General features: G+C 36.9%; 1 protein-coding gene across 1 annotated transcript; it reads right to left on the bottom strand.

Moving 5' to 3' along the window:
* Window positions 1-14,993: 14,993 nt before the first annotated feature.
* On the bottom strand, window positions 14,994-16,629 carry LOC139865831 (bidirectional sugar transporter NEC1-like). Its single transcript, XM_071853939.1, has 6 exons — window positions 16,476-16,629; window positions 16,337-16,373; window positions 16,018-16,228; window positions 15,771-15,932; window positions 15,548-15,667; window positions 14,994-15,452 (listed from the first exon to the last, which is right to left on the bottom strand). Exons 1-6 carry the CDS (start codon window positions 16,519-16,521, stop codon window positions 15,150-15,152), a joined length of 879 nt encoding a protein of 292 aa, XP_071710040.1. The 5' UTR covers window positions 16,522-16,629; the 3' UTR covers window positions 14,994-15,149.
* Between the last annotated feature and the right edge of the window lie 518 nt (window positions 16,630-17,147).

The raw sequence follows: 17,147 nt of genomic DNA, 5'->3' as shown, positions 1-17,147 counted from the left end.
CCATAAACACCAAATAACACAAATATAGAAATTTTGTCAGAAAATCTGTCCGCTAAAATTTTTCTATTTAACACTTATGCACTTTTGAAATTTTCATCAAAATCTCAAAATACAAACGGGCAGCATAACGGCTAGAAATCAACACTTGGTAAAATTTCCACTGCCCAAGACACTCGGTCGACTGTCAGAGACAGTCGGCCGATTGTCTACACACACTCAGCCGATTGACAAGTCACTCGGTCGATGGTCTTTCACAGACACACTCGGCCGTGGGTCTCACTCACTCGGTCGATGGTCGAGTCAGTCGGTCGAGTCAGTCGGTCGACCGTGTTCATCTGCAGAAGCTGAAGAACAAAGTGACGGGTTTCACCTAAAATCGACCAATTCTTGCTCTAGAGCTCAATTACGACCTCAAAACCAACCACATCTTGTACACTAAACACTTAGGATCATAAACCCACAAGATTTTAACACAAACAACACTTAATCAAGCCATTTTAACCGAAATTACTCATTTTGTACAAACTAACACAAAAACCCAATTTGAGCAAGAATCACTACATGAATCTATGAGAAGCTTACCTTAAAATGATCACGAAATCACAGAGAACAAGAAGCTATGATTAATTGAGCTCAAGACCTTGATTTGAAGATTAGGGTTTGATAGGATGGAGAGGTGAGTGAACGGGTGGGTTTGGGGAATTTTCTAGAAAATGGAAGAATAACCCTCCCACCAAACACTTATGAGTCTTAAAACTCATACATCACAACACACGGGTATTTATCAGTTATCTGATATCTTTCGTACATCATTTGGTAACCCAAACGAAGTCCAAATTAAATAAACAAACCTGTTCTGTGACCCTTGTCACAAACTGGTCCTAACCACGTCATCAAATAACAATAAATGTTAATTAAAATAAAAACATATAAAACCACACAACGGCAAAATAGACCATTTCAACTAGGCCCGATTCAAGGATGTTACAAATCTACCCCCCTTAAAGAGATTCCGTCCTCGGAATCTGGTCTACCAAAACAAATAAAGTCACAGGTTCTAATCACATCCACTGTTCTCTAATCTAAGTGCTAGTCAAACGTACGATGCACAAGTACCCCAACACACATAGTCGGTTAAATCACCACCAGGGTCTTTCTCATCAACAAAATCAACAAATTTACTTACCAAAATCAATAACCAAATCAAAACTCTTATCATTTAAAACCAACCACCGTTTGTAACAAGATGTAAAGGATAACTAACTTTCATGACAAACACCGTCAATAATAATTATGGTTACCACAGAGTTCGTAGTTCTAACAATCATCATTCTCAATTTCCACGGTCCTTTCATAGATCAAGGTCCATATCAAATCACTATGTCATCTGTTATCAACAAATTACTCATTTTGTCATAGCATTTATCTCTTTTATGCAGTTATCTTTCTTAAAAATTTCTAAGTACATGCAACAGATATTTCTCTAATTCACTAAATTCCAATCATACAGCACAATAGTCAGACAATTTACTACACAATTGACCATAGTATCACACTCTTCTCTTGCACACATAAGTAAGTACCATCGGTCAATCATATTTCAAAAACTGTGCAAGTCATTTTCTATCCGAGTTCTAAGATAAAAGGATAACAACTCATCAGTTCAATACCATCTACCGTTAAACTCCTTTTAAACAGGAAACAACACATAGACAATACATCGATCCGTCATCGATTCTAATAAATTTTCACACTTTTTTCCCAGTCATAGGTAATTGTTCACCATTTAACCCATCAATTATCACTAACATTTTGGTTTCCGTCAATTCTCCATAAAAAGTTCTACATTAGAACGACAATTGCACATCACACATCATAAAGACGAATGGAAATCCACTTTTAATTCATCATATGTAAACCATATCATCAGGTTATGAGATTACCCATTAGATAACTCCATCGAATTTTCCAATTCAATTCATCTAAACCATAAATTTGTTGTCATCACATTACTTGAAAACACTTGTTCAATCCATTCCCGCAATTTCTGAACCACAATGTCAACACTGGTTCACTAAACTTACCCAAATTTGTAGTTACATACCCATTACTAACCCGGTATTTAAGAATTTAACCACAATTCTCGCAAGAATATTATTATATATACTCAATAATCCGTCGACTAGAATATATCTCTGATCATCTCTTCAACAATAAGAATTATTACAAACACGATTCTCAAACCACTTTCAATCATACCATCAATGATTTATACTAACGGATATCCACGTATACTGTTATGACACGGTTATTAACAAGTTATATCCATCAAATAATCTCAGCATACAAATCGGACATCACACACTACCTCAGTAAGGTTATCACTTGATTAAAACTCCATTAAGATTCGCAATTTAACAATGTTTAACCAATAATAATCCAATATCTACTTCCAGTCCAACGATCAATACCAAATCTGAAAGTCAACTTCTGATCAAAATCCTCTGAAAAATCGCAATAAACCGACATTAAAGGAAATTCCACTAATAAATATCAATCATTATCCATCAAGTTTCTTTCTTTAAGAAGATTTCATATATACATAATCAAACTATAGTTTACAATCCATCGAAACCATATATATACCAAACATCAATTATCATCTTATTCGTCACTTGCTACGTCTCCTCCGACTCCCGAAACTACTGCATGATTTACCATGATGTATTTTCGTTGGCCAAACTTAATACATCATCCTAAATCATATTTTCATTTCGAGTATTTCGGAGCAAGTCCCTAATCAAGACTGTCAATCTATCACAGTATGTTCCTCTGGTCACTGATAGTTACAATCCACTAATACAAATTTATTCTAACGTAAAGTTTCTAACTGGATCACCTGATTGCAACTATCTCGGTATACTAACGCACCTGTCACAATCACACTGTTCGAATTTACCCAACTGATCCACTTTTGCAAACACACTGGTAAATCCTGACATTTCTACCCAAATCCTCTACAGTTACAACTGTTAAATGAAGAAGTTATAGTTCCCTCAGAACATGATATCATCAACCAATAACTAACCCCATCATTACCATTCATATCCCTGGAGATTACAATCGTCAAGTACAAATGTCACACAACTCTCAAAGTATAGGAATATATTAAATCATACCATGCAATTCCAACGATGTTCCAATCACAATTCTAAGTCAAAAGTCACATATTCTCTAAAGAGTTCACACGGTTCACCGCCCACATTCCCGCCGTATATAGTCACAACTGTCAACTAACGAGATCTCACTACCGTTGGAAATAATCATGGTCAAACCATACCAATTTACTCTAAGAAAATACTAGCCATGATATTCCCAAAACATCGTCTGACACTTCCACTGATCTTGAAGTCAGTAGTACAATTATTATCTAATCTAAGGTCAAGTCAAAGTCTGTCTCTATCTCCTCAAGAGACCAAATAAGGAAAGCCTCCCCCAATAAATTTCTAAGGACCATACACAAGGTGATGTTAAACCAAAGTAGGAAGATAGTTCTACTTGACAACCCTACAGGTTCCACACAACTAGTCCAAGCATATAATATCACTACTAGGCCAGTCACCTACTGTTTCAGTCACAGTCTGTAAACCTACAGACTACATATCATACGGTCACAAACTAAGGTACAAGTCTTGGGTCAAGAAATAAGGGAACTACTACCTAAACAGTCCCCACTGGTCACTACGTGTGTCCAACCAGTCAACGGTCTATGGTAAAGAGAAAGACTTCTTACAAGTCTTAATTTAATACAACCAAAGTACGCATAACAATATCATATCAACTCCGGACTAACAGGCCAATCAAAATCAGTCATACTAACTAATACCTAAAGCATGGTACTTAACAAATCTAACATGTTGCATACAATAAAAGTTGCAAATCCAAACTAGCATGTAAACACGCTACAGTAACTAAGCCACTATGTACTAGCTAAAAAGGAAAATTTTCTAAGGCCATTTAACCGTTTCCACTACCACATCAAACAACATTTATGAAGCATACATATCCACAAATGACGACTTACAATATGCACTAACAAATTACAAAATGTAATAAAACACGTACCGGCATTTAAGTCATCTTATGTATCACAAGCCTCCGTCAACATCTAACATGCTCCAACTATATCATCTGTGGGGTTTCTCCTCTCCTGTCCAACAACAAGAGCAGAAGATCACCCGGCTGATAAAGTCTGTGCCCCGGACCCCACCCCAGAACTCAATCTCTGATTTGACGAACACTGTAACGCTTTGTATCCCATAAGTTGATAAATCCTTTATATATATGTATTATCTCTGCAAGAATCCAACTTCGCCTCTTGATTTATCATACCACATCCCACATTTAACATCGCAAGAAGGAATCATACCCCGAAGTAGAACAACCTGTACCTGTCACTCCTCATCTTTTACAAAGAACCCATATCGTTTCATCTTTATCCTTCTACTTGATTAAATCCAATAAACTTCCTAATTCACTGATCAATTTAACCTGGAATACCTAATAGGTCGAGAACACCGACTCCGTCCAACAGAATCTTTTTCTTTATTATTATCATTATTTTATTACTTTTACTACTGACGATGAATGCTTCTGTATCAGATAATAGTACGGTTGTTGAACTGTTGTTGAGGTTGTATCATCGGTGACTAAAATATTATCCATCACGGTTACATCTAAGCAGAAACTGAACATCCACCTGACACTGACTAGACCGTCTGATCTGAAGTATAATATCTAAGTCCACTTGTACTTACTGCTCTAACGTATATTACCTGCCCTGAATCTTCAATAACTGTCCTTACAACCTTGACATCTGTCTCCGAGGTTCTTCACCTGATATAAATCTGTACTCTGCAGCTCTAACTGTTCTAGGGGCGTTGGGGTCACAGCGTTACCGTCACTATCAGTCATACCTGTACTGCACATCATCTTACACCAAAGCTTAGTATAAACTCGGTTAGTACTAACAACTAACACATAACCTGTCCTAATACTCACTTAACCCATCCCCGGCATGTTATGTTTGACATGACTTTACTAAGTTTGGGAACATGACATTCGAATCACAATGCACATGCTGCCAAACTCAGCTCTGATACCAACTTGTGACACCGCTGATTTTTTTTTTATAAATACGTGGCGGAAGCATTAACGTTAATTAAACCATTATAATAATATAAACATATCATAATTACATAACCAAAACAGTTGACAGCTAGCATTTAACTAATACATATGGTGTCACGTGACGTTTCAACAAAAGTTTAGTTTTATAGGAAAAGACACATCAGAGTTGGCTCCTGTCAAACATAACATCAGCATGCCCCGTCTTCTCCCCAAAAGCATCATCTCTACAAAAGCTAATAACCTGCAGGGAGGAGATGGAGGGGAATTAGCACGAAGCTAAGTGAGTACGACTAACCACAGGCAATAGTATACAGAACAGTTATACTAATCATGTCACAAAGAGCTAACACACAAACATCACCCAAGTGCCGTCTACAGAGACTCTGGCGGCTCGGCCAAACCATTAACCACCAGTTGATCGGGCTGGGGTTTACCAGAAGTTCCTCCACCACCGTATGTATATACATAATCCACACGCGACGGACGCGTCATTCACATATATATACACCACGGCTGTCTAGGCTACCACAGAGGAACCCAACCTGCAGGTTGATCTCTCCTACCGAGGCTACCACACAATAGGGACGCACTGGGCTCCAGCAGACAAGCATCAACTAACATGCAGTCATCACAAGAACTAACTAACCACAACAATAAGTATATCTAACAAGCATGGCAATCATAATATAACATGCTTCTATATACTATATTCTCCAGTTAGTCCCACTCACCGATTACCAGCAAACGAGAAGGTGTTCAACTATCTAATCACTGAACCTTCTCTTTCTCCTTTTCTCCTGAGAAATACATATACACGAGTTAGTTTATGTCCATAAACACCAAATAACACAAATATATAAATTTTGTCAGAAAATCTGTCCGCTAAAATTTTTCTATTTAACACTTATGCACTTTTGAAATTTTCATCAAAATCTCAAAATACAAACGAGCAGCATAACGGCTAGAAATCAACACTTGGTAAAATTTCCACTGCCCAAGACACTCGGTCGACTGTCAGAGACAGTCGGCCGATTGTCTACACACACTCGGCCGATTGACAAGTCACTCGGTCGATGGTCTTTCACAGACACACTCGGCCGTGGGTCTCACTCACTCGGTCGATGGTCGAGTCAGTCGGTCGAGTCAGTCGGTCGAGTGTCTCGAGACACTCGGCCGACCGTGTTCATCTGTAGAAGCTGAAGAACAAAGTGACGGGTTTCACCCAAAATCGACCAATTCTTGCTCTAGAGCTCAATTACGACCTCAAAACCAACCACATCTTGTACACTAAACACTTAGGATCATAAACCCACAAGATTTTAACACAAACAACACTTAATCAAGCCATTTTAACCGAAATTACTCATTTTGTACAAACTAACACAAAAACCCAATTTGAGCAAGAATCACTACATGAATCTATGAGAAGCTTACCTTAAAATGATCACGAAATCACAGAGAACAAGAAGCTATGATTAATTGAGCTCAAGACCTTGATTTGAAGATTAGGGTTTGATAGGATGGAGAGGTGAGTGAACGGGTGGGTTTGGGGAATTTTCTAGAAAATGGAAGAATAACCCTCCCACCAAACACTTATGAGTCTTAAAACTCATACATCACAACACACGGGTATTTATCAGTTATCTGATATCTTTCGTACATCATTTGGTAACCCAAACGAAGTCCAAATTAAATAAACAAACCTGTTCTGTGACCCTTGTCACAAACTGGTCCTAACCACGTCATCAAATAACAATAAATGTTAATTAAAATAAAAACATATAAAACCACACAACGGCAAAATAGACCATTTCAACTAGGCCCGATTCAAGGATGTTACACATATAGATAGTGTCTCCATATTTTGAGTGCAAAAACTACTGCTCCAAGTTCCAAATCGTGCGTCGTATAGTTCTTTTCATGAATTTTTAGTTGTCGTGAGGCATATGCGATAACTTTTGTGCGTTGCATTAATACACATCCTAAACCTTGGCGCGAAGCGTCACAATAGATCACGAAATCATCATTTCCTTCTGGTAATGACAAAATGGGTGCAGAAGTTAACTTCTTCTTTAATAACTGGAATGAGGATTCCTGTTCCGTGGACCAATCATAATTCTTTCCCTTTTGAGTCAATGCAGTTAAGGGTTTGGCGATTCTAGAGAAATCTTGAATGAATCTTCGGTAGTAACCAGCAAGACCTAAGAATTGACGAATTTGTGTTGGAGTCTTCGGTATTTCCCATTTACTAATGGCTTCGATCTTGGCAGGGTCAACTTTAATTCCATGTTTACTGACAACATGGCCCAAAAATTGTACTTCTTGTATCCAGAAATCACACTTCAAAAATTTTGCGTACAATTCTTCTTTCTTGAGTATCTCTGGTACCAGTCTTAAGTGTTGCTCATGTTCTTCCTTGTTCTTCGAGTAAATCAATATGTCGTCAATAAAAACAATGACAAATTTGTCTAAATACGGTCTACAGATGCGATTCATTAGATCCATGAATACTGCTGGAGCATTAGTTAATCCAAAAGGCATGACTAAAAATTCATAGTGACCGTAACGGGTTCTGAACGCAGTTTTAAGAACATCTTCTTCCTTCACTCTCAGCTGATGATATCCGGAGCGTAGATCAATCTTAGAATAAACACTTGATCCTTGCAATTGATCAAACAAATCATCAATCCTCGGTAATGGGTACCGATTCTTGATCGTTAATTTGTTTAATTCTCGGTAATCTATGCACATTCTCATAGATCCATCCTTCTTCTTGACGAACAGAATAGGAGCACCCCAAGGTGAAAAACTAGGACGAATAAATCCACGGTCCGATAATTCTTGCAACTGGTCTTGTAATTCTTGCATTTCTGAAGGTGCAAGTCTATATGGAGATCGGGCTACAGGTGCAGCTCCTGGTATGAGATCAATCTGGAATTCTACACATTTGTGTGGAGGTAGCCCCGGTAATTCTTCTGGAAATACTCCGGGATATTCTCTTACAACCGGCATGTCATTAATGCTTCTTTCTTCAGTATCGATCTTCTTTATGTGTGCCAGAATAGCATAACAACCTTTTCTTATAAGTTTTTGGGCCTTCATACAGCTGATAAAGTTCAGCTTTGAGTTGCTCTTCTCCCCATAAATCATTAATGACGTTTCATCCTTACGAGGGATGCGGATTGCTTTCTCAGCGCAAACAACTTCCGCTCTTGTTTTGGACATCCAGTCCATGCCAACGATTACGTCAAAACTTCCTAATTCTACGGGTATCAAATCGATTTCGAAGGTTTCACCAGCGAGATTTATTTCGCAACCATGGCAAATTTTATCGGCTTTTAACAGTTTACCATTAGCTAATTCAATAGTATATTTATCGTCTAGAGGTAATGATGCACATTTTAGTTTAGAACTAAAGTCTTTACACATATAACTTCTATCAGCACCCGTATCAAACATAATAGAAGCTAGTTGATTATTAACGGTAAACGTACCCGTGACAAGATTAGGATCCTCACGTGCTTCACTGGTACTAACATTAAATGCCCTCCCACGTGCGGGTTCTTTGTTCTTCTCCTTATCAGGGCATTGATTTATAAAGTGACCAGGCTTCCCGCATCGAAAACATTTCTTGACATCGGTCGGTTTTGTCTTTACTTCAGAAACGGTGGCATAACAATCTTTCGCCACATGTCCTTTCTTGTTGCACTTATCACAGACCACTTGGCAATAACCTGCATGATGTGTGTAACATCTTTTGCAGAACGGATGGGGTCCCTTATAGTTTGGACTTGCAGTTGCCCCATCTTGTTTACCTTTAAAAGTTTCTTGTTTCTTCAGTTGAGTACTTTTGCCCTTATAGTCTTCCCATTTCCTCTTTTCTTCAGTTGTCTTGACTTCGGTAATTGGTGCCTTAATCGAACTCTCTGTGATCTGGTCCATGAGTTGGTGTGCCATTGTCATGGCTTCCTGCATCGTATTCGGTTTGGACGAGGTAACATTTCCTTTGATATTGATCGATAAACCGTCAATATACATTTCTATCTTTCGTTTCTCGTTTGGCACCAATTCGGGACACAGCAAGGCTAGTTCCATGAAACGCTTTTCATAGTTATTGAGATTCGTGCCGATAACCTTCAGATTACGTAACTCAGATTCCATTTTTCTGATCTCGTTTCGAGGACAGTACTCCTCGATTAGCATCTTTTTCAGTTCTTCCCAAGAGATATCATATGCCGTATCTATTCCTTCTGCTTTAGCATAATTGTTCCACCAAGTAAGTGCGCCGTCTTGCAACGTGCACGAAGCATACTTTGACTTGTCTCCGTTCGCACAATTACTGATTTTGAAAACGGACTCCATCTTTTCAAACCATCGGGTTAGACCGACTGGTCCCTCGGTTCCACTAAACGTCTGTGGTTTGCATCCTTGAAAAGTTTTGTATGAGCATCCGTTTCGTGAGTTTGTGTTTACGGCTGCTGCTTTGGCTGCTGCTTTGGCTGTTGCTTTTGCTGCCTCAGCTGTAGCAATTCTTTCATTCACACGTTTCTCGACTAGTTCCTCAAACTCAGCATCCGACATTTGTGACATGTTTCTTCAATAAATATAACAGAGATAATTTAATCATATAGAATATTATAGGTAAAATGAGTTGTCAATAGTTAATCGTAGCATATTAATAATATGAACCAATTATTATAAAAAGCCTTTTCTTCTTATTAGCATTTTATAATTATTTCTAGGGTATTACCTACCCGTTAAGTTCATACATAATAGCTAGTACAAGGAATTAACTACTAAAATCCTAATAATATTCCACTATGAAAAATTATAGCGAGTTACTACGTTATTATGTAATAATAATAATAATAAGAAGTAGTAATAATACAAATAATCATTCCATGCATTTATTATTAATAAACCAAAATAATACAATACCATACAATACCGATATTTTACATATGCATATTTTACATAACAAGATAGAGTAGTACACATAAGCAATAAAATAGCGCATTGAAGATTTATGGTTGCGAGGTCGTTTATTCAGAACTATCAGAAACTTCTTCCCATTCGGTTCTCTCTGCCAATTGTTTGTGTGCACATGGTCCGACAGACATTCTGGCAGTGTATTTTATTTTTGGTTGGGGTTTTGAGGTACCCGCTGTCTCAGTGGGCTTAATACAATAAGGGTGGTTACGGATCGAATGGTCATGTTCCTTTTTAATAATTAAGAACTTTTTATTATTGTGGTTGTTTTTATTATATATAGCAAGTTGGAATTTCTCCTTAGTGACCTCTTTTATTTCATTAGCGAAATCCTCCTCCTTACTGATTTCATCTGATGACGAACTGTCTGAGTCATGTGTAGGAGAATATGATGACAAACTGCGAGAATATGTACCGGTGGTCATGAACCGAAATCTGCCAGGCGTAATTGGCACAACCCGCCCGTCGGCGGTATATCTGGACCAATGTCCATATTTGTTTAGAAATGGACGATCCTCGTTTACTCTAGGGATCATGGGTCCATGCCAATGATACTGTGGCTCCGGAAAACTAAAGCTGGGTGGAGTTGGAACCTCCTCTGGGTTTACCGGGAGTTGAGATTCTCCGGCTAACACAATTTCTTCTTTAATAGGTATTGGAACGCCCTTTTCAGTTGTGGATAGAATAGATTCAGTGTCCGATTCCGAGTCGTACAAAATGATAGGATTAGAAGAAGTCATCTATCACATAATTGAAACAACAATTACGTTAGCATATAAATATATCACATATAATGTTTTTGACCAAATTGTTAGGATGCATTAGTGAGTCTGGACTATGACCATATCTGTTTTGGATGCATTAGTGAGTCTGGACTAATGTAATTTCTGGTTCCCTATGACCTCAAGCTCGGATACCAACTGTAACGACCCGTTAAAATCGCTATTGACGCGGCACGTTAATCATTGATTCCACAGTGAGGTTTTGACCTCTATATGATACGTTTTGATAAAATATTGCATTCATTAAAATAAGTGACTTTCTAAACATAGAAAGTTATAAACATGTGGGCGAGTGCTTAGGTATAAGCAAAACCCCGAAATACATAAGTCTTTAATTTACAGGTTGACATCACAGTCCAATTATTTATTACACAACGCAGTTTTATTTTGAATGCAATAAACTTTGTACAAAGCATGAGAGACTCCATGCAAGCAACAAGCACATCACAGCGGAAGCATTCTAAGGACCTGAGAATAAAACATGCTAAAAAGTCAACACGAATATTGGTGAGTTATAGGTTTAATTGCTCGAGTCATAAACATATATAAAGATAGACCACAAGATTTCATCAAAAGTTTATCAATAGATTCTACGTAACAGAGCACCCTGGTAACTAAACTTAACGCTATAGTGATAATTACCCCATTTGTTTTAATACACGCAAACCAACGTGTCTTAAACTCAAATAACATACGTCCGTTAAAAGGCTAGCGCTCTAGCTCGGACGGGGATGTCAAGCCCTATGGATCCATATACAATTATTCGCGCCCACCAGTCCATATCCTATGTACTGGCAGCTACTAGTTACCAAAGCTAAGGGATTTTCGGTTTAACTCAGGGTAGAATTTAGTATGTACTTGTGTCTTATCGCGTTTAAAATAAATTGCATGTATTCTCAGCCCAAAAATATTTAAAGTATTTAAAAAGGGAGACTATAAACCCACAGTTCAATATTGAGACTCAATATTGTAGGCAATTTGCGTAGACGTAATGATGGTAGACGACTGTATGGTTGGCCTTGGATTCAAGAACAATACCCCGAACAATACCTAATATTTCCTTATTTTAAAACGGTTTGAAACCCGAATTAAAAATACCCTCGAATATACTTTATTATTATTAAACTTAAAATTATAATTATAATTATAATTATAAATATAAAATTTACGTACAGAAGAAGAGAAAAGAAAGATGGTGTAATAAATTCGTCGAGCAAACTGCCTTTTTATAGGCATATTTTCATTTACTGTAGCTCATGCGATCGCATGAGTTTTCAGTGTTTTTGTCATGCGATCGCATGGCCGCCTTATCCGTTTTTGTTTGCTAGTTCGTCGACATCAAATAGTGTTTACTGTAGCAAATAGTGTTTACTTAACAAATAGTGTTACTGTAGCAAATAGTGTTTACTGTAGCAAATAGTGTTTGCTGTTGCAAATCACTGTAGCAAAGACGTTTTCACTGTAGCACTGTAGCAAAATACGGTTTTACTGTAGCAAAGTCATTTTTACTGCATCAATTAGTGTTTTACTGTAGGAAAGTCGTTTTTACTTGTACACATATATATATATACATACATATAATTGTTCATGAATCGTCTAGAGTAGTCAAAGGTAATTGTATATATGAAACAGTTCTAAAATTTTTGAGACTCAATCTAACAGACTTTGTTTAACGTGTCAAAATAATAAATCGTATAGAGAATTGGTTTAAATAAGTCGAAATTTTTCGGGTCATTACAACGTATCCACCATAATACGGTCGTCCTTTGTGGCCACCACAACTAGGTGGTAGACCACCACAGTACACCGGACGACGACTGACCATACAATAACCTCCGATGGCTACCATCAACAAAGTGGTGGGCCACTAAAGAGCCTTAAATACATAGGACACCATGAGGAATTGAAGGAAGAAAGAAGGAGCAACGAAACCCTCCATCACTGCAAATGGCCGGTGGCTACTACCAATAAGGTATTGGACCACAAAACCATCACTGACCGAAATAAAATCAAAGAAATCCGATGGCAGAAAGGGTTAACAATGGTGACATATTGAAGCCCTAAAAGCGATAGCCACAACCAACACGTAAATGATGGTGGATGGTGGCTATAGCCGTTGGAGCAACCTCCGACCGTCAAGAAAAGGGAAACAAACGGCCGTTGGATAACCTGAAAAAAAAAGAAAAACATACAAGACCACTGGTGAGTTGCAGGTGGTTGGAAAGGAACAATCGTTGAAGTTCTTCAAAACTGATTAAAAAGAAATGAGATGAGGGGCGTTAGTGGCAATGAAAAAGAAATAAATAGAAGGTGTTTTAGAACAGCTTTGAAGATAAATATGGACTATTGAAAGGTTTGAATGTGATGTTCTTACGGTGGTTTAAAGTTGGTGAATGGTGATTGAGAGTGGCATTTGTGATGATTAGGGTAATGGTTACGGTTGTTGACGTTTAGAAAATGCGAGGTTTATTTTTAAATGGAAAAGGGGAAAGAGAGTATGCAAAGTACTTTAAGTTTTTTACGAAAAACATGATACATTAAAACCGTTTCGAAGATCAACAGCTACAACCGACAAAAGAAGATCCAAACATAGCCAAATAAATGTTGTAACCAGTGGCGGTACCAGGATTTTTTTTTCACCGGGGGCACACAAAAAAATTAAAACCGTAGCAATTTTTTTGGGAAAAATATGGAGGTTTTGGGGCAAAATTTGAAGGGTTGTGGGCAAAATTTGAAGATTTTGGGGTAAAATTTGAAGGTTTTGGGACAAAATGTGTAGGTTTTGGGGCAAAAAAAATCCACCGGGGACAAAGTCGAAAAATCTAAAAATTTTACACTGAAACTTGCAAATCCACTGGGAGCAGTTGCCCCCGCTTGTCCCTTTTAGAAAATGCCCCTGGTTGTAACTACAACACCTAAATCACTAGTCTAACGAACAGGGCGGAACACGAATAATAAGTACAAATTAAACAACGACGATGGTTGAGAGAACGCCGACTGCCACGTAACAAAAATGGCACCAGAGCCACGGACGATCACGAACCGTCTAAAGGAGATCCCAAACTGCAAAAACACTCGACCCACTACCAAGTCTGTAGCCAGATCTTCAACTGGGAAATCATGACCTAAACCCGACGACGTCATCGGAAAAGAAAGGACCTGATAAACATCCACGGAAACTAGCAACCAAATCCACGACCGAACCGCTTCCACCACAATGTCGACGATGTCATCGGAAAAGAAAGGATCTGATACACATCCACGGAAACTAGCAACCAAATCCACGACCGAACCGCTTCCACCACCGCCTCCACCATTCCCTGTTAACCACGGACAACCACCACTAACAGAGTGGCAGTTGACCATTTCACGGTGGTGAGCACCTCCAAACCACCATCATCGGCGATCCAAACATAGCAAAGTACTTTATCTGCTATGCATAAATCAACCCTGTTTAATTAGATAAAGATGAGAACTTCGAAGTAAATTTGGTTTTTTTACTAAGTTTAAACATATCTTATAAAATTGACGTACTTTTATATAAGTTTGCCGAAACTGTATATATGATTGAATTTTAATTGCCTTTATTATGTTCAAGACATATGGTTAAATTAAAAACAGGATACATGGACAAACATTAATTTCGATTTATTTAGGACAAGAAAAAAAAAATTATATTAGCAATTTATTCAGTATTACTAAGTTAAACCAATATAAATTTGCTTTTTAGTGTTTAATCACAAAATATCATATTTAAGGAAATTATAGCTTCACTAAATACTGCTTAATGTATCATAAGAGCACACGTTAACAAAAATAATATAAATAATGTTATATAAGAGATACATTTATTTGCGTTTTCTTAATTTTTTATTTTTTTTTTTGTCTGAGTGAGTTTGTAGGCTGTTTTGGTATAAAATAAACAAAACACAAATTTTGTGGTCTACAAAAATATTGTAAGATGCAGTGTGTTAAAACTTTAAAGCACTGTGTAAATTTATGAAAATAAAAACGTAAGAAAAATACTGGACATGTGAAATACAAAATCTCAAAATATAGTGCATGTAGATAACGTCTAGTAATTTATAAACCAAATAGATCAAACCACACATAACTAACTTCAATTAGAAGATATATATGCAGGAGACAACATCTCGATCAGAAGACATCCTAGTCGATTATACGATTTCATGCACCGACATTAATTGTGTGAATAGGCATATCTCGAACAACTTGAGGTTCGACAGCAACATGATCAAACGTATGAGGCTTTTTAGCAGCCACTGAAAGAGTCTCAGCTTGTAACAAAGCGTTCAGCTTTACAACATCAATGACTTTCTGGTCTTTAACTTCTGCGATCTTTTGCGGCTCCATTTCATAAATTTTCTGTTCGAAAATTGTCTTTTCATCGATAACAGGCTTTTTGTTTTTGTATACAAAGTATAGTATCATTTGAATTATTCCAAAAGTGAATCCAAGAACATTTGGAATCTGTATAACAAGTTAGAAAAAAAAAACTCAATAAATAAAAAATATAACTTTGTAAAGCACAAGGTACAACAAAATTGTGTCTTATGCGTACATACCGCGATATTGAAGTCGCCAAGAAGTAGGCCATAAAAGAACCACATAACAGCGCTCAGTGTGAGTGCTACCGATAGTAGAATCGGCATGTACTCTACACTTTTTGTTTTAATCACTTGTCGCTGTAAAAAACAAAAGAAAAGGGTTATTAAATATTATATAGTATTCGTTATTTTAGTAAAATTAAAAAAAGTGTTAGTTTATAGTTTATAGAAATATACTTACCAGAACTCCCAAAGGTGCTACAAAGACGCATAAAGAAAATATAAGGCAAATCCATCCAACAATCACGCCACGCGTAACTCCACTTGTAAATATTTGCGTAAGCCCAACGATTGATCCGAAGCCAAATACTATGAGCAATACAATTAGTTTCAAATTCTCCATCTGCATAAACAAGTTTAAAATTGTTAATATAGCCTAGCTTCTTTAATGATGACTATATATGATCATTAGATATATTTGTACATACCCTAGCCTTCTTTGGTGCATAGAAGAGGAAGAAAACAATGTACAAGGTCTCAATGAAGCAACCAACTGAGTTAATGGTGATTAGAAGTAAGACATTGCTCTTGAGCAAAGCGTAATATATCCAAAGCATCGCGCTAAATAAGCCTACTACATAAGGTGCTGACTGAAACCCTTCTGTTGATTTCTTTTTATAGACTTTATAAAATGTCGGACTGCGTTTATGTTAAGGTCAGAATGTTAGTAAGAATGTATATAGTCTTTATAAAATGCATGAAATAAGAATATATAAAAGCTAGACATTAAATAAGAGGTTTAATTACATTGGTGCCAGAAAGACCATAAATGAAACAACATTGCCTGCAAATTTTGGAAATTAAGCCATGTTAGTAGCAGAATCTGCTTGAATATATATATATATATATAGACAAAATGAATAGAAATCAAGGGTGGAGTATATACCAAGAAGGCCAAATGCAAGAGTGAGGTGAGCCATATTTCCTGTCATATCTTCCTTAATTAAGTGATCAGTTCTACAAGTATTATTATCTCCTAGTTTCTTTTAGAAAAATATGCAACTATATTGCTTCCTATCTCTCTAGATGGTTTTTCTTGAATTGCTATGAGATGTGCATAAGATATTGTAGAATGATCCCTTTTTATAGGAAGCAAGGGTTGATGGTGATGGTTCCACTTTCCCTGTCTGCTTTTCCATTTGAAAATGATAGAGGTGTATTATATTTAAATTAAATTAAATTAATATTTAAAAGTACATGTATAATTAATAAGAGGATCAATATATTCTCTACTATTATAACCACAGAGCACTCTTCTTGCTGTATTTAGTTAATCCTTCAACTATGAGGTTGTGGCTTTAAGTTAAATTAAGAATGAACATATCTGTTGAAATTTGTATACATTCATGGTGAGGTGTGTTGGTTTATCACCTTCTGTCACACCTCCAAATAGGGCATGGGGTATTTGTGACTAATTATATCAAATTATAGTTGTACAAACGAGAACGACTCTATATGAGACGTTTTATTGAGTTTTGCAGCGGAAGTTAAATAAATTACATTGTATTTAGAGCATTAAATATCTTTAATTGATATGATATGTAATGAAGACTCCAAG

This window comes from Rutidosis leptorrhynchoides, chromosome 9 (assembly GCF_046630445.1).
Source record: "Rutidosis leptorrhynchoides isolate AG116_Rl617_1_P2 chromosome 9, CSIRO_AGI_Rlap_v1, whole genome shotgun sequence".
NCBI classification, from domain to species: Eukaryota; Viridiplantae; Streptophyta; class Magnoliopsida; order Asterales; family Asteraceae; genus Rutidosis; species Rutidosis leptorrhynchoides.
This window is presented reverse-complemented; position numbering and strand designations above follow the sequence as displayed.